Genomic DNA, 19,786 nt, shown 5'->3' with positions numbered 1-19,786 from the left:
GATCTAGCATTAGTTTATTTAGCTTTAGTTTTTTTTTTTACAATTTATTAAAAGTACCATTACGCTTGTAAAATAAATATCATCCTGCGAGTAACAATGACACTAGTTTATGTTTTTTTTCATTATCGAAATGTTGTTGTTGTTGTTTTTTATTCGACCAGGTTTAAAGTCAATACAACATTTTTTCATATAATTGTACTAATAAAAAAATCTGGTTCTGAATAATAATTACATTTTCTTTACTTTTTTAAATATATATTTTTTTATAGAAATAATTCAGCCTTTTAATTTAGATTTTATTTAATTATTAAAAAAAATAAAAACAATTCCATGCTTAAAAAAACAACAACACTTCAAAGTTTCAACATTTGCATTTCAAAATACTAATTCAAAGGGTAAAACGGTTTAATGGATACTTGACGTGTTTGTGGAAAAAAAACTGTTTATATTAACAGTATTTATTGAGCTGTTTAGATTTCTTGCATTTCTAAGACTAAACACAAGATGAAAACTGTGGGATTCAGAGCGAGGGGGCAGCTGAGAGCGAAACATAACCCCGGAGAAGTGTGTCACGAATCCAAAACACGAGGCGGACGTGGTGACTGTTGCTGTTTATACAAGCAAGAGAAGCAGCGCTGGAGAGACGATCATAACAATAGTGCATCATCTCCAGAGAACAGGCAGATATTCGCTCACATCATACAAGATAGAAATGCAACAATCAGAGGCGCACGTGTTCACCAACATCACGTCCAGTTCATGACTATTACTCCGTCCACGCGTACACGACAAATCAGCGTGGACATCTAAGCTTATAGCGCTTCACGACAACACGACAAGATGGCGTTCATGTCCTTGTTCTGACCACAGATTTAGAGAAAACATGCTGACAGATTGTGCAGTACTATTTTAGTTGACACACACAAGCAAGCTGATAAATACGCCGTCGTTTCACGGCAAGTTTCCGAGTGTGTGGTTAGTGCCTCGACATGTTTCCTGATATTTAGTCACTGTCGCTATTCAAACGACTTTCTTGACATCTTCGTGCTCACGTCAGTGTTTTGGTGAAGTTGTTGTTCAGACCCTGGAACAGCAGTGGAGGTCGAACACAACGAAAAGAAATAGTTGAGTGACTTCAGGGTAGAAATGTCTATGCAGAGAAGAGAAAGATGGAGGGAGGAAACCAGTAGGATGACTTTTAGTTACATTATCAGAGATAATTTTTCTTTTGGTAAAATCCTTGTGAAGAAAAATGTTGAAATTGTGTAGTTTGTGGCACCACAAACGTCATACTCTATGACTTAATTAAAAGAGCTGAGCCAAAAGGCAAAGCTCAATTGTCAAGAAATTAGTTCCTTCTTTTATTCTTTTATAGAAGTTTTTTTTTTTTTAATAAAAAAATGCAGTAAATAAAAATAGGAATGAATTAAAATAAACATACAATAGATATTCCAGATAATCATCAACATTTCCTATAGTAGATATATTTTAATATTTTAAATATAAATGTAATTTAAAGGGCAGCTAATGTTAAAACTGTCCTGACTCACTCACACGTTTCAAATGTCTTCCTCTCCAAGATGTAGTAAGTCTCTCATCATGATGATGTTTTGAATTTATTACTTTATTAACTTCTACCCCGTCTGAAATCTTGGCAAACGAGAGGTTACAAGAGTGAAGCCCATTATGATGCAATAATGGTCTTAACTCCTCCTCTACCCAGCTGTAATCACACCTGCTTTGTTTATACAAAGTTCCTTGGAGGTGGAGACTTCCAGGATTGATGACGCATGGGGACAAACCTTGATGATTGACCAATCACAGCAGAGTGGGTGTGGCTTGACTAAAAGCTGGTTTACAGTGGAGTGAAGCTGGAAGGAAGTTGTCCAGCTCCTGTATGAATTCGCCTCAAACCTTTGTGGAAACGTATAGTTTTAGTTTAGGTCAGACGGTGGCGCTGTGCTTTATTTCATTGCAGGAAATCAAGAAAGAAATGTTCAGGGAATGTCGGGAAAGACCCTGAGAAAGCATGATGGCACAGGATGGCCGACGACGGTGTTGGTCGGGCTGCCGTCCTCTCATGTGCTCCGACATCCGTGTTGGACCGCGGGTCGCCAGCAGCGCTTCACTTCCCTTCCTACAAAAACGTGACGTCTTCCTGAGACTGCACCCAGCGCCAGTGGGCGTCGTACTCCAGCTGCATCTTGCTGTTCATCTTGCACGAGTCCCTGTCAATCTTTCCGTTTTTGAACTGTTTTAGTTTGGGGCTCTGGTGGAGTTTGTCGCCGAGGCAGATGCGAGTCGGACTGCCCGTCTGCTTGGATGTTTTCTCCAGGATACCGTTAGGCTTAATATACTGAGTCTGTGTGTTGTTTTTTGAAATGACGCTTCCCTTCACCGGGTCCAGAGCCTTGTTCCAGACCACAGGGTCCTGCTTGGAGTCCGACTTGACTCCGGGAGCGATCGCTGGAACTGCTGTTTTTTTAGACCCAGTCATGCCGTTCCCGTTGACATCATTGACGACCACAGTCCCAGATTTGAACCCACCGGTGCCTCCAGCACAGTTCTCGTTCACTTTCACGTTTCCAGCGCCGGCCTTAGCGGCGCCGCGGCCGCTGACGGTCGCCTCGGAAACCTGCGGCGTGGACGAGCAGATGACCGACTCGGAGCTGGAGGGGCAGTACTCGTCCATGTCGTCGGCGAGGGTGTCCAGGTAGCTGCCGATGGAGACGTTGTCCAGCTTGTCGTGGGGGTCGTGCAGGCTGCTCCAGGAGCCCCTCCAGGACGCGTCCGGACCGTCGCCGAGGCTGTACTGGCTGCTGGTCAGGCTGCTGCAGCGGCTGGTCAGGGTGCTTCGTTCCTCCAGCAGCCACTTGACCGCCTCGATGCCTTCGTTGACCGCCAGCAGCTGGTTGAGGAGCTTCACGTCCACGGAACGCAAGTGTAACTGAAACACAGAAGATAGAAAACACTTTGTAAGTCTGGCCTGAGGGACCTTTGGTTTGATCTGTGACTCATCACTTAAATATGCAAAATTCCTAAAACTGTGAACATAAAGAAGAATCACTTTATTTTCTATTGGCAGGATCTTGTGAATTCTACCAAAACATTAAATAAATACATTTCAATTGTGGTATCCTACGAAAATTAAGTCCTGGCCAAAAAGCGACATGAATGATTCTGAGGCGTCGTCATCACAGAGTCAGTTTTCCATACGTTTTGCATCAAGCTACTGCGCAGGGGTCGGGTCCAGGCTGGAGGATTAACGCTGGCACAGGCTCAGATACTAACAAGGTTGGCAGTAAAACTCTTTCTGATCGCGTCAGCGCTGAGGTGGCATGATGTTCACAACTTCACTTCTCCTGAGTCTGAAGAGCAACATGTCTTGAGCGAACACACACACTTTAGCTGAGAACTTGTGATCAAAGCTTGTGATCATAAGCTGAGCCATGAGGTTAAATGTGAATAAGATTATTTTTCACTTCTTCTTCCAAAGGTTGAGTTAATGGCCTTCACTCTCTCTGAAAACACCTACAGCTCTCTAGGGAAAACCATGGTGTACTCAAGTAAATTGAACGATGTAATGTTTCCAGAATATTATGGATCTTCCTCCTCTCAGAAATTCTCGTCAGGAATGAATAAACTTTGTCTTTTAGCTTAGCTCTTTTCATCACCAACACAATGAAGCACAGTCAAACCTATTAAGCCGTCTTTTAATTAGTGTAATGTGGAGCGGAGAAGATTAAACAAATGTTTGTTTATTATTCTTCATTAAGTTATAAATCAAGATGAACTACTAATTAGGTCTCAAGTTTGTTTTTTTTAGTTTTTTTTTTAAAAAGCTCTAAAAACGAATATTTATTTTGCCAGTTTTGATAACCTCTCTATACTCTCACTTCCTGTTCTCTCCTTTACTATTCCCCCCAGTCTACTAATGGCACAAGGCTCAAGACACCTACTTGAACCGCCTCAAGTCCAGACCTGCCAGATCAATGCATTTTCCTGCTGCTTTGGTTTGGTTGCAACACAGTCTCACTTGGTTTGCAGTTTCTCTTGAACCTGTCTTTGGATTGTTTTTGTTTGATTTCCTGTGTTTTTGACGCTTTGCTTTCTGTGCTTCGGGAAATTGTTTTTGGACATGAAGAGATATTAGACTCTAGTTTTTGTCTGCTGGTTACTCTCATCCGCCTTGTTTAGATCGTAACAAAGGAATACTTGTTAAAACAAACAATATTGTCAAATGTAACACACATCAAATTGGAAATTTAACAAAACAAGTGTGACATTGTATGTTATAAAATTATTATCGACAACGACCCAAAACAACCACTGGATTTGATGAACAAGTCAGAGCATCACTTCTCATCTTTAAGATGCCAATGTGGGTCACATGTCACTGCAGACCAATCAGAAGCAGCGACTACACAAATAAGAACTACTGTAACATTTTAATAATAATTTATTTTGAGTGAATTTCCTTTTTTTCTGTTGCATTTCCTTTCAACGTGTAGCTGGCTGCCAGATTGGGGGTAAAAACAATGATTTAAGGGAAAATACAAGTCCAATGGTGCAGACCATGCTTTGACAAAACATGATTCAAGCTCGTCAACGTGTCTCAAAAACAATCTTCTAATGAGGAGTTTGATTCCCTCCTCTGTCATCATGAAGTCAAACCATCTTCCTCTCAAATTAAAAGGTCAAACAAGGGCCACAGGGATTTTACGTGACAGCAGTTGCTGTGGGACTGGAGGGGTGCGGGGGAAGATGTCCTGCTCCATAAATCATCTTCAGTGTGCCATCGACACCCAGCGAGAGATTTTACTGCAGAAGGTCGACTTCCTGTTGGCTCGTGCTCGACGTCTGTGAAAGTGATTTCCCTGCATCTTTTTGTCCACGACTAAAAATAAAGACTAGAAAGACGGGTACCAAACACAACACATATTTCTAAGTAAACTTGCCCCTACAGGCTCAAAACAATTTACCCTGGAAACATGACTCACTCTTTTTATGACCTAAACAAGTTTTTATTGTTTCTGTTATATAGTCTGAAAGAGAGAAGGATTTGCTTTCCACACCTTTCATTTTCATTAAAGAACTCTAATGTTGTCAGTTTAATTTAAATAATGTGATTCTGACTTCATCTAACACCGTCGTGGCTTCCCACTGCTCGACAGATGGGGAAATGTTGAGGTTGACTTTGAGCTGGACAACACACCTCGGACTTGTCACGGTTTGAGTTCCGTGGCAGAGGAAGTTGTGGCTGGAGCCGCACTGGCAGCTTTGGATCAGAGGTCGGAACAATTCCTCTCACACGAGCTTTCAAAAGAAGCTCGAAAAGCTGCTGCAGCGTTTCTGGCAGCAGAGTCGGAGACATAGTTTTAGACATCGTGTCATCTCTATCGTGGAACCTCTAAACTCAAGCTTCAAAAACTGTATATTAAACTTATTCCGGTGCTCAAATATACATGTGGAAATGACAACATACCCAAATGTAGAAGGAAATGAATAAAACTTTATTTATACAACATATTTTAAACAGAAAATCTACTCAAATGTTTTACGAGTGATCTTCAGTAAGTAAGTAAGTAATTCATTTTTATTTATATAGCTCTTTTCTAGACCAGTGTCACAAAGCGCTTAAACAATCAAAACAATATTCAATAAAGTATATACTTTAAAGGTCAAGATAAAACTGATAACACAACAGGAGTTCCAGAAAATCAAGGAAAAGCCTGAACAAATAGTGCAACTAACATTGTTCAGACATACACGGACCTACTTCTTATCATTTACATGTTTTAGTTAGTAAATAATATATACATTTAAAATGTAAATATTCATAGTCTGTTGTGAAACAGACTATGAATATGAAAATAGAAACATATTTTTCTTTTGTTTGACTACATTAAATATGTATAAACCGGAAAAAAAATGTGACACCAAAGAGAAAGAAAATGTGCAAACATTTACTTTAGTTTTGTTGTATTTGGCTTAATCACCTCACAAACGTCAGACCTGGAGCCGGTTTTGAACTGGCAACTAAAGCCAGAGCAGAATTGCAGTTTGGAATAGAAATGGAGTTTTTGACTTTCAAACCAGAGAGCTGTGTCAAAAATAGATGCTCAGATGTAGTAATAGCGTGTGGGTTGATAAAATATGTGCAAATGGTTTAGCCCAGTTAGTAGTTTTGCAGCATTGGATATGCAAAATTCTGTGAGGAAATATATTCATTCATTGAAAATGAAGTTTTTATTCAGCACGCTATAAAGATTGCTTCAATGTTTATATATTACTCTTGATATCTGTGTGCAGCAATTAAGATAAGAAGACCTCGATCAAAAGTTGTTTTTTTATATTAACACAAAACTGTTCAGGACTGTCTGTCGCTGGCATGTATAATAAAGTATGAGCCTTGAAAAGTTATTGAAAAGGATCTCGCAACAATTGAAGGCTCATTTATGACTTTAGTTCTTGTCTTCTACATCTTATGGATTATAAGGTGCATATTCTGAAGCTTCACAGGGTAATACTCGCTAGTACTACAGAGATTTTTAGCGAGCCTGAGGGAGTAATGCTATGGAGCCTAGGATAGTAATATTACGAAGCTTCCATAGGCTTATATTACGGAGCTTCCCGGGGGAATACTGCAAAGCCTCGCTGGGTAATACCTCAGAGCTTTTAGGAGTAATATTAGAGAGCCTCAGGGAGTAATGCTTTGGAGCCTAGTGTAGAAATATTACGAAGCTTCCATAGGCTAATATTATGGAGCTTTCCGGGGGAATACTACAAACCCTCGCTGGCTTATACCTTGGAGCTTTCGTGGAGTGATATTCGTAAGCCTTATGGAGTTATACTACTGAGGCTCGCGGTGCGGCTTAGTAGCTAACTAAACTACAACATTTTTGAGCGCTGTATACCGCGTAACATCCGTTCTAGGTAAGTAAGTACAACAACCAGAATCAATATGTGAGGCACACAAGATTATAAGGCACAAACCTGTGTTTTTAAGGACATTTAAGGATTTTAACTAAGGCTAAAAAATACCATACTTACATCCCCAGTTTAAATTCTGCATAAACAGATAATAAAAGTAAAATACAAGATGCTTGATGGTGTCAGAAGATAGAACATGCATATCACTGAAACACTGGATCTCAGAGTATTATGAGGTCTAATGGATGTTCTTCTAAATTCAGCCATGAGATCCATCAAGCTCCACCTATCAGAGCATCCTTCAGTCTTAGACCATTGTGCTCAGAGGGAAAATAAATCCACACTCCAGGGTAGATGCAGCCTTTGATAGAGGACACCTAGAAAGTGATTTCTGATGCTAACACAGAGAAACGTCAGTAATTTCTTTACATTTCTCCCGAGATGATCTGTGCTCCATTAGAGGCGAACGTCACGTGTGAGCAAAGCTTGTCCACGAACATGCATCAATGATCCAGAATATGAGACGAATCCATGCATTAAATCGACACGACGAGGCTCATCACGCACAGTGTTGTTCTGCAACACGACATTGTTAACACAACAGTATGTTGTGTATGACGACACGTTTTCTGTCAAGCTAAGAAACTCCCGCGAGGAAGACAAAAAAAAAAACCTCCTCAATGTCGCGTCGCTGCTGAACAGACTGCTGAGTCACTGCCAGCAGAGACACACACGTCTGCTCAGTAAACACACACACTACACACTCGCTTCACCTTCTCCCTCGCCAGACTCCTGGTGGACGACGGAAGGTGAGTGGAGGATCCACAGAGTCACCATCTGTCGCAGCGTCGTCAACAACACCTTCACCAACCTTCTTTCTTTGCAGCTACACAGCAATGCATCCATTCCATCCCTCTGTCTTTCTTTACATCTGTCTTTATTCTGTCCGTCCAACCGTCCGTCGGGCCACCCCTACATCCGTCCATCAATCTATATCTTAATCCGTCCGTCCGTTCAACCAGCCATCCATGTTTGCTAGCTGTCCGTATGTCCATCTATCCATGTCTGTCTGTTCGTCCATATGTCTATTCATTCATTCAGCCTTCCCGCCATCCCTCCATCTATCCATCTGTCCGTCTAACGGTCCATCCATGTTTGCCTGTCTCTCTGTGTCTCTGTCTATCGATACACTCATCCGTCTATTCATCCATTTAGCCATCCAGCCACCCTACAAATTGTCTGTCCTCCATTTTGGACTCAGTCCAACTGTGCAACACTCAGTCTGTCCGTCCATCTGTCCGTCCATCTCGACACCAGAAGTAACATAAACTTCAGGTTAGATTTTAGGTCAAAAGTTTGGTTAAAAATGTCCACTTTATCCAGAATATCACTCATTTTGAACAACAGAACAATAGAGTGCAGGCTATGTTTCCAAGAAAACAGCTGTGATGTCTGACATAATAGTGCAGTTGTGTCTTTGTTGGTTTTAAAACGGCAATAAAAAACACGATTAAGACGTGTATCAATCAGGAATTTGCAAATTAATTTCTTTAAAGGCCATTTAGAATCTTATAAAACAGGTCTGAAAGGACACGCCAAGAAGCTTTTTAACCCTTTTCTATTGACATATATCTACTGTATAATTACGTGACTTGGCCTTCAGACACACCCCGATCCCTTTAAAGACTTCTGTGGTTCGACTTAAAACCGGGTGTGAAGACACAAACCACCTAAAATAGTCTCTGCTCCTTGTGAAGATGCGTCACGTGGTGAAGTCTCTGAGCATATTTAGCTGAGCAAATGTTTTTTTGCAGGAGAAAATATGGATGAGAGTCCGTGTGGACGTGAAGAAAGTGAGATGAGTCACGGCTCGACATGAAGAAACAGACTAGAGGTCATGACCACGATTAAAAAAAACCTGCCACACAGGAGACTGCGAGAGTGAAGGAGATTCAACTAATTGCCTTCGGCTCGACTCTGCAATGACTTTGACATTCATCTGGCTGGTGGTGAGAGAAGAAGTGACAAGAAGAGTAACAGATGAAATACTGAAGGAATATATCCCTTCCTTTCATACCCAGCATGTCTCAATCATCGATCATCTTCCGTATTCTACAAGATCTATTCATTCATTCATATGGGAGATTTATTTATATACTCTTTTTTATTTCTGGAAGCCAAGGAGGTCTTTCACCTTTACCCAGAGACAACACAATGGATACCACAAACACATTTGTTTTCGGCCTCTGGGTCACCTTGACCAAACAAAACAAAACAAACAAACAAAAAAAAGGGTTAAAATCATATTTCACTATAAAAAGACTCGTAGAAATTAGAGTCAAAGCCCAAATTAAAATAGTTATAAATCATTGGGTACATTTTATTTTAAATATTACTTTAAACTATGCTGTTAAAAAACATCAACAAAAACCTTGTCATTCAGTATATTCAAGTTACTGTGGTAGTTATTCAATAGAAATTACATTCTGGCCTTTTTTAACATACATTATTCAAAATGCGACTTTATTTTCCAGTGGAACACAAATATTGTATTCAGTTTTGTTTTGAAAACAAGCTGTTTTTTTCTTTTCTTTAATAAGAAAATATACCGTTTTTAAATAACTCTCTTTTTAATATCTAGGTTTCTTAGGGTTATTGTTGTAAATATATATTTACCAAATTGTCTTTAAAGAATAAGTATGAGTGAGATTATTAGGAGGCTGAAACTATCTTGGTTTGTTCTACATCACCAAACACTTCTATAGAATTTGATTTGTATTCACAACATCAACATGAAATTAAATCCACGTTAATTTAAGCAAAGGCCACATAAAAAAGACTCAAAATGTCCAGTTTAATTTTTTTTTTTACATGTTTCCTTTTAAACAAATATAAAAATATAAAATAAAGATATAGTCCTGGGCAAAGTTAAGAAATGTTTTATGATTGTTTTTTTTTATTTTTCACTTTTAAAAAGTTAAATGTACTTTTTTATATCAAAATAGTCTGATGAACAACAGTGGGTGCATTTTTTAATTATACTTATTCAAGTGGATGTGAGCAATAAAACAACACATCTCATCTATCTGGATACCATCAGCAGCGTATCTTACAAAACAGTCATGATAACGGACGTCGAACTCGTCTATTTTTACGTCACCGAGTGCGACCAGAGGGAGTCTCTGCTGACAACCCAGCATCAGCACGCTTGAACCGTTTAAAAGGAAACACACAATGGCGACCATTCAGACTCTCAGTCATTCCTGTGGTCAATTAAAGAGTCTAAAATTAAGCAGCTATTCAGACACAGGGTGGAAACCCAAGTACCCGGGGGAAACCCATTAAGCCACAAGAAGCAAAGGCCTACAGTTGCATTAAATCCACTACAATGTGGAGATAGTTGGGTCTATAAATAAATGTTTGTTTAATAGTCCAGGTCAGATAGCAAACGTAGTGTAGTACTCATAGTTGAAACACCATGATCACAAGTTTTCTTTCGCTATCTCCGTCTCTCTTTGAATCTTCATACAATCAGAGTTCCCAGCATGAGTTCTGGATCTGAAGCTCACCATGGCACGCAAAGAACTGCTTGCTCAGCAGATAAATGATGAGAGTGCAGGGACACACCACATTACTCTGCCGGCTCCTAAAATAACTCCCTTCTTACATGTTGACGCAGATAAGAAGCTAATTCATGTGTTTCTGCGATGAGTTCGGCGCTCGTCCAAGACATGAAATGAATGGTGTGTAGGAAAGTTTTCCACCTTGAAAAATGTGTCTGCTGGTGTTTGAATAAACACAAGAATCCATGTGTTGCCTCTAAATAGGACTTAAATTTGATCAAACTGCTCAGACGCCTTCATTTTCATAGAAGAGCTGAGTTTCAGGCCCGATTATGGTCAATCTGCTGTGTTGGGGTCTAAGGTTAGTGGAAAATCTCATTAGGGTGTTTGACAAGGTAGAATTGTAGAAGGGCTGCACGAGATATAGAAAAAAAATTGATATCACGTTAGTGGAACACTCAAAAACATGTGCCATAATTTACAATTATTTGTTGTATAAATCAAGCATTATTAAATGCGCACTTCGACCAATCAGGCGCGACCTTAAATGCGGGTGTTCCCTTGATGCCGCTTTGCTATTGGCCAGAACCAGCACACAACATGGCAGAAGACGAGGAGGGAAATGCCAGTGAAAGCTGTGAGCAAATTAAACCAAGCAGACACGGTATTTGGGATTTAGAATTATTTGGATTTCAGTACAGACGACGAATCCCACAAGGACCTTTACACATCATACCAGTCAACAACTGCACAGAAGACTCTGGTAAAGATGGGAAAGAGAAAGGAAACCTCACAAACCACTGTAAATTAATCGGTTGCATCTGTCGCTCCGTATAAAACGCGCTCACTTCCGCGTTACATCGCAAAATGCACTCTTTCAGACAATTCTGTAACGACGGCTTTTTGAAACTTTGAAAGGAGTTCGACCGAAGATATCAACTGCCTCTCGCACATATTTCACCCAAATTGCAAGTGACTTATCACACTTGTGTCAAGACTGTACAATAAAGGCAGAATTGCATTATTTTTTATGTTAAACATGTTAATAATGTATACAATGCAAATAAATGCAATATTTGAAATTCTTGAGTCATTTTCTTCGCAGAATAATGGAAAAGGCAACTTTTAGAAAAGACGTGTAAATATTTCGACCTTTCTTCAAGTATTTACATCGATTGTTTGTGTTTAGTTTAATTTTTTTTTAAACTCATTACATTTTTAGGTCAAATAAAAAGATATCGCATTCACATTGATATCACACTTCTAGACAACAATATCAAATATCGCACTCATTTCCAATATCGTGCAGCCCAGCTTAAAGTACTGATGGTCTGATGAAGCTTCATGATGCAGTTTCATTATTTTCACTAGAATCCACTAGATGGCGGTCTCTGCACTGATTTCCTTCGTTTTGAACAACAAATGGAACATCACATCATTTTTAAACCGATGGTGCCACCTACTGACCTATAAACAACATGACACTGTTTCATGAAGCTTGATCGGATCATCACTACCTTACAGTGATTTAATTAGTTGTAAGATTCAAACTTCACTCATTTTCTACTCACACTCATGTTGACTCAGGGTTGGGATTACTTTCAGAATAATCTGTTCCTAAGAGTTACAGACAGAAATGTTTTTATTTTATTTTAATGTAGCGACTGTAGCTCAGTTGTCTTCGTCTTAATCTTTGTCAAAAGACAAAATACCTCTGTGGTGCTCGTCTGTGACGTCCATCTTGTGTTGAAGCCTCGATATTAGGAATTGTTTCCAAAAAATGAAACAAGTCTATAATTTAAGATAGTTTTTAATGGGAAATTCAGGGTAAACCAGGTAAATCTTGTTTATGTGCACTGAGACTTGCAATGTGTTTTAAACTGGAAAAGTTGTAGCCAGAGCTCAGAGACCATTTTTTCCTGAACAATTCTTAAAGTTGAGGCTTCAATACAAGATGGAAATTACAGACGAGCAGTGTGGAGGTATTTGGATGTTTTCATTTTGGACAAAGATGAAGACAACTGAGCTCCAGTTCAAATGAACAATGATTTTTGTCTACGATTCCAAAAAGGAAAAGATTACTCTGAAAAAAATAATCCCAACTCTTAGTCGACATGAGGGTGAGTAGAAAATGAGTGAAGTTTGCATTTTGGGTGAACTATCACTGTAACACAGGGGTCTCAAACTCAAGGGGTCAAAATATTTTGGGTCGCGGATCAAACAATAAAAAACAGTATAATAACAAAACTGTATTAACGGGAAGTATTTTTCTATTTAAATGGCTCAATCTATTCTGTGTGTGTAATATTTCCATCAAATTCCTTTCCTTCAACATGAGTTTTACTCTTATTGGAATTCTCTGTGTGATTGTCTAAATCCATAATCTCTGTTCCTTATCTTATCTTAAGCACAGACATCTTTACAGGTCACCATATCAACATGAAATGTACATGAATTCTTTGATCTTGAGACAACCACACGTTTATGGGCCACATAAAAAGAGTTGACGGACAGATTTGGCCCCCGGGCTCCTCACGTGACTCATCACGTATGTGCGGACGCACCTTGAACACGGATCACACAAGAACTTTTCTGATGATTCACCTGCACCGAGGTGTGAACTTGCTCAGGTACACAACACATGTCACTCTTCACTTCTTCAATCAGACCACCCAGTCGCTCATTGTTTGAGCTAAACTCAGGAAGTCATTTTCAAAGTAGATCAGATCAACAGATCTCAGATCAGAGAGCTGATAATAACTCAGGACCACTTTGACCGACCGGTCAACTCGTTCCCTAGCAACCACATAGGATTGACAGCCGGAGAGGTGAGGAGCTGAGATGATGCTGCAGGTGAAGGTTGGCAACGTTCGTACAGTGAGCTTGTAAAACACAATAACAGGTGTGAACAAGTGAGTTTGTTGATTTTAGCAAACGAGAGGCTGAATAGAAGTTTATTTCCAGTATTTCCAGTGTGTTCTTGTCGCTGCTGCGGAGAGTGATTCATCTCAGGATCACCTTTTCTTAACCTCCTCTTTTGCAGAACAACCACTGGAACATGGAAGGAGCCTCAAGGAACATCCAACATGGAGGATGAATTTTGCCTTCTGGCTCAGCTCTTTTTAAAAATCACAACAAGAGTAAAGTATTTTAATGTAATTTAGATGTTTATGATTTTTGTGTTTTATTGCACAATGTATGATTAAATGTATCAGCCTTAGTATGACTAAGAGTTCCCTTGTAAACCACCGTACCAGGACCACTACTGGTCCACGAGGCACTTGATACTTGGCCCAATGGAAAGAGAAAATGTTTATTTAATCTTTATTATTTTTACCTTTGATTATAACTTTCTAAAAAAAATAAAACACCTTTCAAAGGTCATTTAAGCATGTGACTTGTCAATCTGTCAAGTTTACTAAAAAAAATAGTAAGGTAAATAGATAAAACCCAAACCTCTAAGAACATCTTGTTACGAAGAAACATCTTGTGCCTCCTGTTTAGTCAACGTTATTAAGAGATGTTTAAAGACATTAAAAAGGTAGAGACTGCTCTAAAAACATACAAATTATAGACAGAAAATAAGCTTTTATTTATCGAAATGATGGCTTTTCAATCAACAAAAAATAAGTTTGTTATTTGTTACAAATGTGCTGACAAAGTATTCTAATGGAATAAAAATAATGAATTATAAAATAATGCTGACATGACCTTCCCTCAGGGGCCACAATTTAAACTGGCCTTTGTGAGGGGCCATCAAGCGAAATAAAAGGAAAGGTGTAAAATCAAGTATTTTCAAGCTAAATATGCTATTTTACTGTATTTTGTGTAACTTTTTTTTTTTTACTTCATCTCATTTAAAAGCACTTAAAATCAAATAAAGATATATGGAATTAAAGGGGAATAAATACTCATAACAATGGTAAAAGTTGAGGAAAAAAGTAAAACAAAAACCTATATTCATGTTTAGAGACTAGAGATCATTCAAAGAAATCAATACAAACTGTTAGTTTAAACATGATCTTTGACCTCCACATAAATACAGTCGCACTGTGCGTGATCTTGACTAAACAAAAAAAATGATCACAAAGTTGTGTATCTGTGACGTAGATCACTCTTTAAAGTCCATTATCTGTCATCACTTCCGAGGCCATCTTTAGCAGGTATTTTAAAACGTTAAAAACTAGGATGAATGATTGAGGACCAACAGAAGGTCTTACCATCTCCACCTTCAATTTTCGGATCTTCTCGTCCAAACTCTTCCTCCCGGTCCCTCTAGCGGGCTCCTGAGCGGGGGCCACGCTGACGTCTCCCCGGGAGCAGGTCGCCTCCTCCCGCATCCACCTGAGCAGACCCTCGGGCGTCTTCCGGCCGATCTTCGCCTCGACGTCCTTCAGGTCCGGGACAGTCTCGCTGCTCGAGGTCTCGTCCGCCGCGGCCATGACTAGCAAAAGGAGTTTTTGACGCGCCGGTCTGATCCTGGACTGGAGGACTTGTTCTGCGCCAGAGGACCTGGAGCGTCAACACACGGGGGTCTCTCCTCCACCGTCACCCTCGACTGACCCGCTCATCCGCGCTCCGTGTCCCGCGGCGGCTCTCGGGCTACGAGGCTCCAGATCCAGATCCAGGTTCCACCTGCATGATGACGGAGCTGCTGGTCCAGCGCAGACCAGGACTGTCAAGTCAGCAGCGCTGCTGACGTCACGCGGCTTCCCAAGCGGCTTTCAGAATAAAAGCAACGACGCTGCGTAAAAAAACCCTCACAAAACAATAATGGTGAAAAAAGAAGTCTTGGTGGAAGATAATCTTTCAACAACTGCACACGACAATGAAGACAAACATGAATGAAATATTAATGACTGTGTTGACGTTGAAATGCCGTCATTGTAATAAACAGCATCACATGTAGTGTTGTAACGTGACGTCGGAAACACAATGTACGAAATAGAGAATAAAATTAAATGATTCAGAATCAGTTTTGATTCTGAGTCTTGTTAACACAACACAGGAATTTGTTGTGGTGGTAAATTAAAAATAAATGATCAAATACAATTAAAAAATAAGATATTTTTCCATAAAATTAAAATTAAAAGTATCCAATTTAGTTAAATAACTATAACTATTGACTATTGAATTGGAATTGAATAAGGTGAAGGTTAAGGTATGGTAAGGTAAAACTTTATTGAAATTAATTAATTGGTTTAATATAAATACATTTTATTTATTTTTATTTTTATTTATTTTTTATGAAGAATTGCTGTATTGCTGTGGCTAATTGGAAAAAAACAAAAACAACTCCTTCAGTATCAATAAAGTTCTACCTAACCTAACCTACATATGTATGGAGCCACAGAGGTGACTTGGATGATTATTTTTAAAATAATTACTCATATCTTGAGATAAGGGGCTCCGGGACTCCGTACATATTAGATTAAGTATACAGTGTAAAAAATAAAACAAACATCAATAATAAATAACCAAATCATATAAATAAAAACGAATTAAGACGATATATATATATTTTTTTATTAACTTGACTTCATTGGGCAGAAAGTAGGATTGGAATGTGAAGCTGCTGATCGGTGCTAAAAATGAACAAAAATGGACGTAAAAAATGAAAGTGAACTTTTCAAAAGGGCTTTGATTGATATTTTACAATGAGACCAAATAGAAAACTAGGGTTGAAACAAAGGCTGTGATGATGGGAAGCATGGAGGGCGGAGGAATGAACGTCTGGATTAACGCAGCTCTCTCTGATCCTAAGAGCCTTTGTGTCATTGTCACATCTCATGAGGGGCCCGACTTCTGCATTCACTGTCACATTAGTGAGGAGCTTTAGATTCATTAAGCTGCTCTGTCGGCTCACAAACAGTAGGATTTTTTTTTACAAATCATCTGAAAACAAAGAGATTTAGATTATGGTCTGACAGGAAAGGCATCATGACAACAAGTCAGTAGGTTATCAGGGTGTTACTTTGAAAGAATCAACTCTTGAGCTTGTATCAATCTGAGCTAATGCTAAAGAGATTATAGCATTACAGCGTATCTTTTTTTCTGAATTGGATTATAGTATTGAAATATATGAAAGGATACATGTTTATGATGTTTCTTTATTGATTTAGGATTCATCCAGTGATCAATGAAATCAGAATAATGGTACGAATTTTACGGTTGAATTTTAAAACATTTTTAAGTGTTTGAAACATTATATATATTATAATGTAAAATACATTTTAAAAATAAATAATTCTTAAAAACATTTCAATTAAAAAAATTCAAATTCAATTACAACATTCAATATTGAGCCAATCAATATTCTGATGGCATTGATTTACTTCCATAGAATGCGACAAAAAAAGTTCATTAGAATCTGAAGTACCTGCGTTGCCCGATAAAAAAAGTGCAAAAACAATTTTTAATGAACAATTAGAAGGGCAAGTCATTTAGTTCTTAATATTATATAAAATATAATATTGTCCCTTAAACATACTAGCATGAATTAAAAAGGGTGCTAGCTCAATTTTTCAGCCCGACGCGACAGATTCCGAAAAATGATGCGGACCCTGCTAACGGCTATAAGAAGGCTAAAATATTGGAGGATTTTTGACTTTTTAAAGTCTGTTACTTGCTTGATGTTTGAACTACGGAGCTGTAATGAGACAGAAGAAAACAAGCCACGCTGTCATAGCACTAGAAATAAGGCAATAGTTAGTGCATGACTATTTTCGGCCTTTTTGGTATTTGCAAAAAGATAAGGCCAAAAACTAAAAATCTGACTCAGTCCAATTACAGAGCAGTTCATGGCGGTCATTTTGAGCGCAGGATAGGCTCAGTAGAACCCCTGTAACAAGGGTAACCCAGCTGACCCAAGAAACATTTATAGATATAGATTAGCCACCGCTAGCTTATTAAAAGAAGAAACACTTTTTCCTTGAGTTCCTGATAGATTAATGAAAGTGAAGGAAATAATATATTTCTTTATGACCACTTGTCTGTTTACACTCAATACCAGGCGATAATTCATCGATTTGTGTTATAAAGTAAATCTACACGTTTTTGAACAAATCGTTCTTTGTGGTTTTGGAATTGTTTCCCTTCAAACTTCACGCTTACAGGAGACTCTCAAAATAGGGAGATGCGTCGGTTATCTTGACAGGATGTCACCTGGATCAGGTAATCTGGGAGGGGCCCGGGTCAGACCCAGGACATGCTCGTGTGGTATCACATCAGTGTTCCTACAGAAGAGTTCAAGGATGTTTCTATGATAAGGGAAGTCCAGACCTCTATCACTATCAACAATTGGCTACAGCTAATATTGAAATGAGCTATTTAACATTACTGTACTCATGGCTACAGTTAAAGAACATACATTTATGCAGAAAAAAAGCCTTTTACACCAGTTCATCACGTCTCCTCTCTGGAGCATCAGACCGTTGTGATAAGAAAAGAGTCTGTGGATAGTTTCAATGTACTCTACTAGTAGAATGAAGCGGAAGGAAAGTCTCACAAAGAAGCACCAGCGATCAGTGTGTTACCATGTAATCGCCCTTGTTGCCATGATGACCACCACCATGGCAACTGTCGAGGAGGAGAAAAATGTTGGGATAGATATTCGAGCGCCCACATGATAAAAACGGAACAGCTGCCCACGAGGAGTCGGAACTGAGACGAGAACACACGTTATACAAGACTTTTGATCGACCAACACTGTTACATCAGGATACAGTCGTGCTTCAACTAATAATGACCTATATTGTTTCTATCAATCTAAAACTCATCTGTGGTCAGTTGACCCCAAGAATCTCCGTCCACAAACATCTTAAGAATGATGATGATTATCTGACATCACTATGGTAAAATAGTGGTGGAAAATGTGGGCGAGTTTTCAATCTTACCAGTCCCAGCCCAGGGGCAACATCTGACCCTTTGTCCACTTTCAAACGGCCCTCATAAGGCCCTTAGAATAAATGATAAAACTGAAGACTTGTCCGTCACCTCACAATTTGTCACTCGTAAAATTGAAACTATTTTCAGAACTTTTTTAAGTTATTAGGTGTTTTAACCTATATGTTTAACCATTCTTCTATTTCTTTATTACATTTTAAATAAAGTGATATTACATTGATATATATTGTCCATAGATCTTCCATGATTTACATTAAGAACGAATAAAAACATCATATCATTAAATAATAAATATTCAACAATTTGGTCCTATTTTGATAATATCTCAGCTAAATTATAGCCGTCGACTTCCTGCTCACAAAACCTTGTATTTTCTTTTATTTTAAAAAGAGACTTATACACATCCTTTACAACAAGATACTCAGTAAATCTTCCCACAGTGGGGACATTTGTATATCGTGGCCCCTAAGGAAGTCGTAATGCCCTGCCCTGTTTTAAACTGTATCCATTAGCACATGCATAATTTTCATTTACCTCCCTCTCCCTCCTGCTGAAAGAATTGATAAATATTGAAAATCCACACTGACCACATTGATCTTATTTAAATCTCATGTAGTACAGTCCGTGAAAACAAACTGACACGTAATAGAAATTAATAGTTTTGAATAAAAAGAGATTACATTAAATAAACAATAGGTTCATGCTAATAAAAGCAAAAGACATGAAGTCTGGACTGAAACAGTTGAATTCAGCAATTGCAAACCAAATGATGAATTATATCTGATTTATATCTGATAAATAATTGAATAATTCCTAGTTAGCTTCACAATTAAAGCTAATGATATGCAAGTAGGTAGAAATAAGCATATTTACTGATGATATGTGTGAATTAAGATATATTTGGATAAATAACATTTTAGTAATGTCATTTATTAATTGATCATATCAATCATTTGAATAATAATTACAACGTTAAAAGCTGTTTCCCATCAAAGGTTTTTATTGGAACAGCAGAAAACGTTGTCACCTTAATTATGGCGCCAACAGAACCATTAACCCCCATGATGCATTGCTGTGATTCTGCATCAACATCAGTAAAATGCAATTAGTAAACTATTCTTATGCGGTTAATTTATCTCACTGCTTACAGTCTTTTTTTTTATTAAGTAAATATCCCTGTTATTTATTCAGTAAATATTAACTCATCTTGCTCACAGTTCTTACAGTGAAGGTTCAGGTCACTTGAGCTCTGTGTGGGTGATTTCCTTTCCTGACAACATAAAGAGGATCCTCTGCTTGGAATATTTAAGACATTTTTCTGTTGAATGTTCATTCAGTGAAAAGACATACCAGCCCGGAGTCACTCCCAAACCAGTCCAACCTGT

The 19,786-nt window shown here is 38.5% G+C and overlaps 1 protein-coding gene across 1 annotated transcript; it reads right to left on the bottom strand.

Annotated features, from left to right (window-relative positions):
- Positions 1-596: 596 nt before the first annotated feature.
- lurap1 (leucine rich adaptor protein 1) lies at positions 597-15,287 on the bottom strand. The gene is made up of 2 exons (XM_087784959.1): positions 14,717-15,287; positions 597-2,947 (listed from the first exon to the last, which is right to left on the bottom strand). Exons 1-2 carry the CDS (start codon positions 14,936-14,938, stop codon positions 2,138-2,140), a joined length of 1,032 nt encoding a protein of 343 aa, XP_087641085.1. The 5' UTR covers positions 14,939-15,287; the 3' UTR covers positions 597-2,137.
- Between the last annotated feature and the right edge of the window lie 4,499 nt (positions 15,288-19,786).

Source organism: Callionymus lyra, chromosome 2, assembly GCF_982586985.1.
Source record: "Callionymus lyra chromosome 2, fCalLyr1.hap1.1, whole genome shotgun sequence".
NCBI classification, from domain to species: domain Eukaryota; kingdom Metazoa; phylum Chordata; class Actinopteri; order Syngnathiformes; family Callionymidae; genus Callionymus; species Callionymus lyra.
Note: the sequence above shows the minus strand (reverse complement) of the source record. Positions and strands in the feature narration are given on the sequence as shown.